Source organism: Pistacia vera, unplaced genomic scaffold (assembly GCF_008641045.1).
Source record: "Pistacia vera cultivar Batoury unplaced genomic scaffold, PisVer_v2 Contig112, whole genome shotgun sequence".
NCBI classification, from domain to species: Eukaryota; Viridiplantae; Streptophyta; class Magnoliopsida; order Sapindales; family Anacardiaceae; genus Pistacia; species Pistacia vera.
In genome coordinates, this window is record NW_022195160.1 from 336,771 (window position 1) to 345,781 (window position 9,011).

General features: G+C 34.0%; 1 protein-coding gene across 1 annotated transcript; it reads left to right on the forward strand.

The window, feature by feature from the left end:
- Positions 1-769: 769 nt before the first annotated feature.
- LOC116141885 (ubiquitin carboxyl-terminal hydrolase 5-like) lies at positions 770-9,006 on the forward strand (the record flags this gene model as incomplete). The annotated part of the gene is made up of 10 exons (XM_031427365.1): positions 770-895; positions 3,002-3,146; positions 3,249-3,308; positions 3,426-3,521; positions 4,660-5,076; positions 6,266-6,406; positions 6,488-6,658; positions 8,001-8,258; positions 8,346-8,494; positions 8,721-9,006. Coding segments are annotated over exons 2-10 (1,620 nt in total), but the record flags the coding sequence as incomplete, so codon positions are not given.
- Between the last annotated feature and the right edge of the window lie 5 nt (positions 9,007-9,011).

Below are 9,011 nucleotides of genomic sequence, written 5' to 3' on the forward strand. Positions count from 1 at the left end.
GCAGCAGTGGCAGTGGGGAGCTGACGCCAGAGGAAGAGAGGGTTTTGATAAGAGACATTGCAAATTCAGCCGAAGCTTCCAGCAAAGAAGGCGATACATTTTACCTCATCACTCAAAGGCTCTTCCTTCTCTCTCTATCTCTCCCTTTCTTTCATTTTTTGTCTTATCTTATTTTTTATGGTTAATTTCAGTGTTTGTTATGTGAAGAAGAATTTCGTAGTATTTAGTGAACAAAAATAGCTTATTCGTTCAAGCATTTGATGCCTTAGTTTAGCCTTGGCTCCTATAGCTGTAGTCTGCTATATGAATTAGTTTGCTGTCGCTTGAGTTAAATTTCTAGTTTTTCATGAATTTTTATTTTATTTTTTATTTTTTTTGTCATGCAATCTCTAAACCCTAAAGCTTTGAACAGAAGACTATTTGGTTGACTTCGTTCTTATACTTGTTAAGTTACTGCTGAACCAAAAAGTTAAATTGACGGTAGAAAGTGGATATTAGTGTATAAGCTCAAACATATTAGTTTTTGAGCTTAAATCATGTGACTTGGAGAGATAAAAGTGACTTTTTTAGGTCAATAATTTAAAATGTGTAGCATTTTGGAAATATTTGGTTTAATTTGTTTTTCCTTGGTTAACTACAGATGGTGGCAACATTGGATAGACTATGTAAATCAAGATCAGCCAAATAATGCAACTGATGTGTTGTCTTTGTTGGAACATTGCAATTCGGCTGGTTCAAGCACATTAAAGAGGCCTTCTGGTATAGATAATTCTGATTTAATAAATGATGCAGCTTCAGAGGACTCCAGTGCGGGCAACGACATTCATGACACTCTACTGGAAGGTCGAGATTATGTATTGCTTCCACAAGCAGTTTGGAATCGATTTCATTAGTGGTTAGTTTTTATCATATATGGAAATGGCAATGATTCTTGATTTGAAAATGCCCCACAATTTCCTTATTTTCTTGATCTATTTGGTGTTAAATACTCTTGTATATTTGTGATACTTTGCTGGTGGATTTAACATTCATTTTTTTTTTTTTTTTGTAAATATATGTCAGTACCAGGTTAGGTTGGATGTCACTTAAAATAGCTACTGTCATTCTGAGAAGAACTGTAGTTTTTTATGTTTTTCATGGGTTGTCAAAAGATCTTGTGAAAATATCTTCCTTTTCCAGCAAAAGTGTATAGTAAGAATTTGTTCCTGTGAACTGGATTTTTCATGAGTCCAAGATGCTTGCTGGACGATAATATAAAATTGATCATGTTTTTGAAGTGCAATTATCTTTCTTTACATGTTAGTAGTTGTAAAAGTAAATTTCTTTTGGAGGATTTGATCTTATTTTGAAGCACCAGAAGTTTGCACTCCATTCTATACTTGCTCATTTATTGGACCAATGGCATGATTTTGTACTAGTATTATTCTCTTGTTTTGTGAACTTGAACCAGTAATAACATTTTAGATGTGTATATGTATGTGTTGCTTAGGAGACAATCTTGCATATGCATATAACTCTTATACTATAAAAATGTCTAAACTCTATGTGCACCCTCTTGTTCATGGACAGGTTCAATTAATGGACTTATCCTAAATATTCAAATGCATACAAATACATGCTTGTATCTTAACTCAAGCCCAACTTGCTTGTGTTGCAATAAACAGAACAGGGAAATTAGAACACTAACAAGTTTAGTCAAACGGCTTTGGCAACATGTTGAGTACTCAATTATTGCAAAAGCATGACTTGATAGGAAACAGTAAAACAATAGTATTTGAACTATAACCTATGTAGATATAATCTTAAGTTGAAATCTTTTGCATTACATACGGACAAAAAAGTACATATTTGAGGAACAATACTGATCCAATTGAGTCCACAGCCTCTTTAGAACTTTGGTTAATTTTTTTTCACATATTTGAAGTACATTTTGTCTCAAGTAGAGTGGTTGATTTACTATCTTCTTCATCGGTGTTCAGTTGGAAGTTTAATTTGTTCATGAATTTGAATGAGAGGGAAACAGATGAATTATTTTCAATTCTTTCAGTTTTTGATAATGCTTCTATAAATAGATTGAAAGAGGATGTTAGAGAGTGGAAGCTCGGTCTTTGGGTGGATTTTTCTGGAAATCTTTCTTCAATTGGCTTATTGATGATCTTTCTTATCTTCATTTACTTCTAGCCTCAATGATTGGAAACCTAAAGTCCCTAGTAGGTTCAGCTTTATGTTTGTTCATTGGCTCATGGAAAAATTAACACTTATGATGTCATGACAAGGAGGTGGACTAACACTTGGTTTACCCCTAACTGGTGTTTATCGTGTAAAAAGGATTTTGGAAGTAGTGATTATCTTATTCTTTGTTCTAAATGGCTGAAACTATTGTGTAAACTTTTTAGAGAAGCAGGGATATATTGGGTTGTTCCTGTCTCTTTCATATCTTTATTGGCTGAAATTTATCATAATTTCTGTTGGGATGAAAAAAGTCAACCTTCTGTGGATGTGCTGCATTTTAGGTTTTATGGCTAGAGAGGAATAAAAGAATCTTTGAAGAAGCTATTTAAGATGAGGATGATTTTCTATGAGATAGTTCGATTTTATGCTTCTTTAGTTTCAAAAAAGTTTCAGGATACTTACTTCGTCATTTTTGGAGATTGAAATTCTGTTGTGTCTTTAGTTTATGCTCTTCTGTGTGTTCTCTCTTTTGTTTTGTTCTTTATGGTGGACTACTGGTGTCACATTTTTGTATATTTCTTATCGATATATTCAGTTATGTGTTCTCTTTCAAAGAAGAAAAATTATGAAAAAGAAATGATTGATTTGGTTTGATGATGTTATATTTACTGCTTGGTTTTCAACCTTTCTTTTATTTTATTTATTCTGTATATATCTCATAATATGGTTGGAAGGAATCCATAATTTAATCATTGTGAGGCAGTTCTATTGTCCCATCATTCTTCTAAATAAGTACTAGGGAATCATTGGTTGTCTCTATTTTGTTTAGGTATGGAGGTGGTCCAACATTGGCGAGGAAAGCAATCAGTTCAGGTCTCTCTCAGACGGAGTTGACTGTAGAGGTTTATCCACTGCGTCTTCAACTACTTTTGATGCCAAAAGGGGACCGCTCTTCCATAAGAATCAGCAAGAAGGTATAGTTTACAAGTAGGTTATGATATAGCACTTCAGCTTCAATTTTCATTTCCTGAGTATTTAAAGAATTTGCTTATCTGAGGATTGACCATGTTGACCAGGAAACAATTGGAGAACTCCATCGAAGAGCCTGCTATATTTTTGATCTTAACTCAGAACAAGTAAAAATTCATATATGCCAGCCACTTTTTTGAATTTTGGAGAACTTGTTTTAAACACTTTTTCCTGAGAGTTCCTTTATGTCTGGTCTTTTAGTATTATAATTTTCTCTTTTACAGGTACGCATTTGGGATTACTATGGTCATCGGAAACATGCCTTGATGAATGACATGGACAAAACGCTTGATGATGCCAACATACAGATGGATCAGGATGTGGGTTCCTTCAACAATGATTATATATCATTTTATGAATAATATGCCTGTTATGATGTTGCAAAGCAACCAGTAAAGCATCTGGTTTCAAATTTTTGAATTTGGCCTTTTTCATCCCTAGGTGCATTTTTTTTAATTTAACAAAATATGCATTTCTTTTCAATCAATTACATCACATCTAAAATCAAGGTTCATTAAGTGAATGAAATCTTGTTTTTAAGGTGTAACATAGTCTCTATAAATTTTTAGAGCTATAAAACCATTGAAACCCTTATGTACTAGATTCTTGCCTGACTTACCCTCTTATTTACAAGGTCACAAATATGTTATGTGTTTCCCATTGTAAGGATTCTATCATTACAAACAGATGGTATGTTAAATTATTCATTTTGTATGATAGCTGTATCTCTTAGTTTATATTCTTTTGCCCATTTTTTACATCAAGTACCACTATGATTGACCTTGCTACAGATATGGATCCTAACAAATGATATGTAATTCAGCTCCCCACATGAATCTAGTATATTGTCAAATTATCTTGCTGGCTGCACTATTATTATTGGTTTGACTCATGCATTTTTAGCCTAAAAGTTAATAACATTCTGAACAGTGGTCTGTCTGACAACCAGTGAGAAACCTTTGATCCAAATGGACTAAATAACATAACAAAAGCAAAGAAGATAGGGTTGCTTCAATGTACTTTGATCTTTGAACACTCACAACTATGCCAATACTTTTTCTGTTTCTAGATGCGGAAAGTTTGTATGATGTATTTTACTTTGTGTATGTGTATGTAATTGGTATTAACATATGACCTATACCAAAACTTGTATTATCTTGTATTATGGCTGAAGTTAATTGTTGACTCATTGATCAAATATTGATGTGAAGTCACAGTAATTTGCACAGAAAAAGTGATAAGAAAATAGAAAGAATGACTGTCAACAAATATTGCAGAGTTTACACGATGATATAGATATAGTCTCATCTTGTTGCTGGATTTGGCATGTTTATTTATTTAATTTTCTTTTAATTTGTGTTTTTTCTGATTTAGTGATTATTCCCCGAAGTTATTTCATATTCTAACATAACTTCTTTTTTTTTTTTTTTTTTCCTTTTCTGTAATCGTTTAAAGCAGATTCTGGTGGAGGTCCTCAACAATGTTAATGGTACTGCATTGGTTGGTTGCATGAGTTCTATTCAGGAAAATGGATTTGCAGAGAAGAAAGCTACTTCTGTTCTTGTAGAGCCTTCTAAGTCAAGCTTATCGATTGCAGGAGGTTGGTCTGCGAGCAAAGGTGCTTCCAGAAGCCATGGTACAGAGATATCACAAAGTGCGAACCTGACTTCTGCTAGAGAGTTGGAAAATACATATGGGGTCAGTGGCGTCAGCACAAGGGGAGCTTCTGCTGGTCTTACTGGGTTGCTGAACCTTGGGAATACTTGCTTTATGAATAGTGCAATACAGTGCCTTGTTCATACACCAGAGTTTGCAAGATACTTTCGGGAAGATTATCGTCGGGAGATAAATTGGCAAAACCCATTGGGCATGGTTGTAAGTTTCGAAGACTGTAATATTGAAGCAATAAACCATTATTTTTTATGCATAGTTTCATAACCTTCCAAATCTCTGTGTCAGAGCAAGTATTTGGTAGTTGAAAGACTATTTTCAAACTTATCTTATATCGTGATTTCATTTTCTGCTTAATGCCAAAGTGTCTTGCAGGAGTGGAACATTTAGCATTGCATAATAGTGTTTGAGCGGAGTTTTTTTTCATTAGATTGATATATCTGTGCTGTCATTATTGATGTCATTGTGCTCCTGTCTATTGCTTGTTTTTGCCAACTTCATTTTATTGTTTGACTTGAATCAAATCATTTTTGGTGGTGGGTTGTTTCTTTGAATCTGCTGGTTGTGCTATTAGTCAATTGTGGTTGAAGAATGGCCATTGAAATCACATGTTTCCCAGACAAAGATCTTAGGTGTGAATTTGGCTAGTGGGTAAGCTTAAGGTTAAAAGGATTTAAAAATATTTTACCTTTGGTTTAACGTGTCTGTTCCTGGTCTTCTTTTTTTGTCTGTGTTAGCAAGACCTATTTCATGGTGCAGAAATGAAGTAATAAATGGGGTGACCTAACAAACATGAAGGCAGATTTAGCTTCATACTGTGTTAAGAAATCGTGACTGGGTTAAGCTATTAGATGCAGAAACCCAAGTTTTATAAGTAGCTATATCAAGTACTGGATACTCTACCACTCTCTCTCATGTTTAGACCTCCTAGAAGACTAGCAAATGTAACAGAGAATCACAAACAGGTTTATCCTGATAGCAACCTCCAAAATCAAAAAAAGATCTTGAACATTTAAGTGGCTACATGGAAATGCTTAGCTAACATAAGTAAGCATACCTATCATAAACCAATGTGGATACATTACAGATAATAGAAGTAGAAAGTTACAGCTAATATTGGTGGACATAGACAGTTAAGTTTTTGTATGGTGCTCGATTCTGAACTATTTTGTAGATTTTAGTTTATTTCTTGGTTATAGCATTGGACTATTTCAGTGGACCTTCCTAGACAGCCTTGAGACTTAAAGGTTATTTGGCTTTGATGGTTTCCTGATATGTATAAATCGTTTTGTTGTTGAAATGTATTTTTCAAGCAAATTTTATGCATCCTTTTTAATGTTTCTTTAAATGAGTCTATTGTTTTCATGTTTGATTTGAAGTGGTCCTTATTTAGGGTGAACTAGCTGTAGCATTTGGTGAGTTACTTCGAAAGCTATGGGCACCAGGACGGACACCAGTTGCTCCTCGGCCATTTAAAACAAAGTTGGCTCGTTTTGCACCTCAATTTAGTGGATATAATCAGCATGATTCTCAGGTTTATTACTGAACAGAAAATTCTTGCTGCTTCCTTGGATTCCATACAGTTCATCATCAAAATAGTTTATGATTATTTCAGGAGCTTTTAGCATTTCTGTTAGACGGTCTTCATGAAGATCTGAACCGTGTCAAACACAAACCATATATAAGGTCCAGAGATGCAGATGGTCGACCGGATGAAGAAGTTGCTGATGAATATTGGGCAAATCACATTGCACGCAATGATTCTATAATCGTTGATGTTTGCCAAGTGAGTATTGTATTGATGATATGTTAATATTAAGAGGTTGGATATGGTTGATTGGCATCTTACTTTTTGACAAAAAGATGTCTAACATATTTAATGACCATTGAAAAGTTAAGCAGTATCTTCTCTTTTATTTTAGTGGTTATTGTGCTATGCATAGGACAGTAATGATTACCTGAGTTCTGAGATGTGCCTTTTCTCTGTATTTATTCACAATTGGAAGGCTGTAGTGATTTGATCAAGGATGTCTAGTATCAGCTGATGTTGCTTATTTCTGGATTTTTTTTTAAATTTTTTTATGGTAATTCCTGGGTTGTATGTTTTGATTTTGTGAGCTATTGTGACCCATACATGATAGATTTACACACATAGTTCAACATTGGGATGAGGTGTTGGATGGAACCACTTTGTGAATCCTAAACATGTGCTGGTGCGCATGTATAACTTTAAGCATATGTGTTGAACTATGAAAATGTTTTACTTGCTTGTATAATGGAAAGTGCATTGCTATCAAGCCTGCAAACTTGTGCAAGTTTCGTAACCAAATTCATGTATCACCTTAAAAATGGTTCTTAAGAAAATGAAATTTTGTTCTCCTAGAATTGTCTGTATGAGTGTTGGACATGGGAGGATATAGGTGGCATGCAAGTCATAATTCTTTGTGCACAATCATCTATTTTTATTAAAAACATTGTCTACAATGTATTTTGCTCTAACCATTAATTATTATGTATTATCTTTGATCCTCAAATTTTCAAAACTTTTAAAGTTTTTAAGACTAGACTATTTTTCAAGAAAATATTATATTTTCATGGTTAATATTCTCCTGAGTCATACTGGCATGGGTAGAGAGCTCATGAACATTGCTCTGGTCTTTTGTGAAGCTTCAAGTGAGCAAATGTCTGTAGTTAGATTATATTTTAAGTATGCATCTTTCTTCTTCTTTTATTATTATTTTTCCTCTTTCTTATGAATGCTTACTCATGATGAATATTTTTTTAAATTCTTTTCTCGGGTTTTCTATTGGAAACTATTTTCTGATTGTCCACTTGGATAAAATGATAAACCCAGATCCTTTTTAGATAATCCTGCTACTGTTTTTATTCAAGCAAATATACTTCAATTCTTGATTTTTCCAGATTGCTCACTGTGGTAGCATAAAAATATGTTTGTAGTATCTTATGGCAGAATTCTCTTTTAGATGTCTTCGTACAAAAATTGCATTGTTGCTGCTCTTTTAATGATGTTTGTGTTATTATTATTATTCTGATTTATTTTCCTGTCTACCACCATTTTAAATTTCTCAATTCATTCTGTGTTTATGTTACTGTAATTTGTTTGACAGGGTCAATACAAGTCAACTTTGGTTTGCCCTGTATGTAATAAAGTTTCAGTCACATTTGATCCTTTCATGTACCTTTCCTTGCCACTCCAAGCTACTATTACCCGTTCTATGACAATAACAGTTTTCACTTGTGATGGAAGTGCACTGCCATCTACTTTCACTATTACTGTCCCAAAGCAGGGACGTTGCAGGGATTTGATCCAAGTGCTAAGCAACGTTTGTTCTTTGAAGCAAAGTGAGGAGCTTAAGCTTGCAGAGGTTTGTAGCATTATACGTTTTGTTACATGTTAATTGATACATGCACAAATATATGATTTGGTTGAATTATTTCCATGCTGCCTATAGATACGAAACCATTCGATACAAAGATTTTTAGAAGACCCTTTAATATCATTATCCACAATCAAAGATGATGACCGCCTTGCTGCCTTAAAGGTTCCAAAGTCCGTGAAGAATGCAGTTTATCTCCAGTTGGTACACCACCGCCAAGAACAGTATGTTTAACTTGCTAGAACTTTACATTAAATTCATTTGAGGAATGTATAAAGTGTCTTGCTTTTCTGGTCAGCATGGCACATAATTTCCTGCTAGAAATTCTTGAACCTCTTTATACTAGTAGTAGTTTTATTATTATTATTATTATTTTTTTAATTCTAAGAGTTTTTCCCATGTATTGGTATTCTTCTAATTTGATTTTTTATTTTCTTACTTGCTGTATAGGGATTCTGCTGGTGCTCAAGCCACTTCACGATGGAAACCATATGGAGTGCCTCTTGTCTCTTTCATATCACGTCATGATGTAATTACAAGAGGCAATATACAGACATTAGCTCACACAATGCTTTCTCCTTTGCTTAAAAGAGAGAGTCTCAGGCATACTGAAATTTCTGATCCTAGCACCTCAATGGCAGTGGTAGATCCATCTAGTGCCATTAGTTCTAGTGATGCACGTTTTGAATCTTCATCCAAAATAGTAAAGAAGGATGTTAGTGGTTCTAAAGCATTGACATT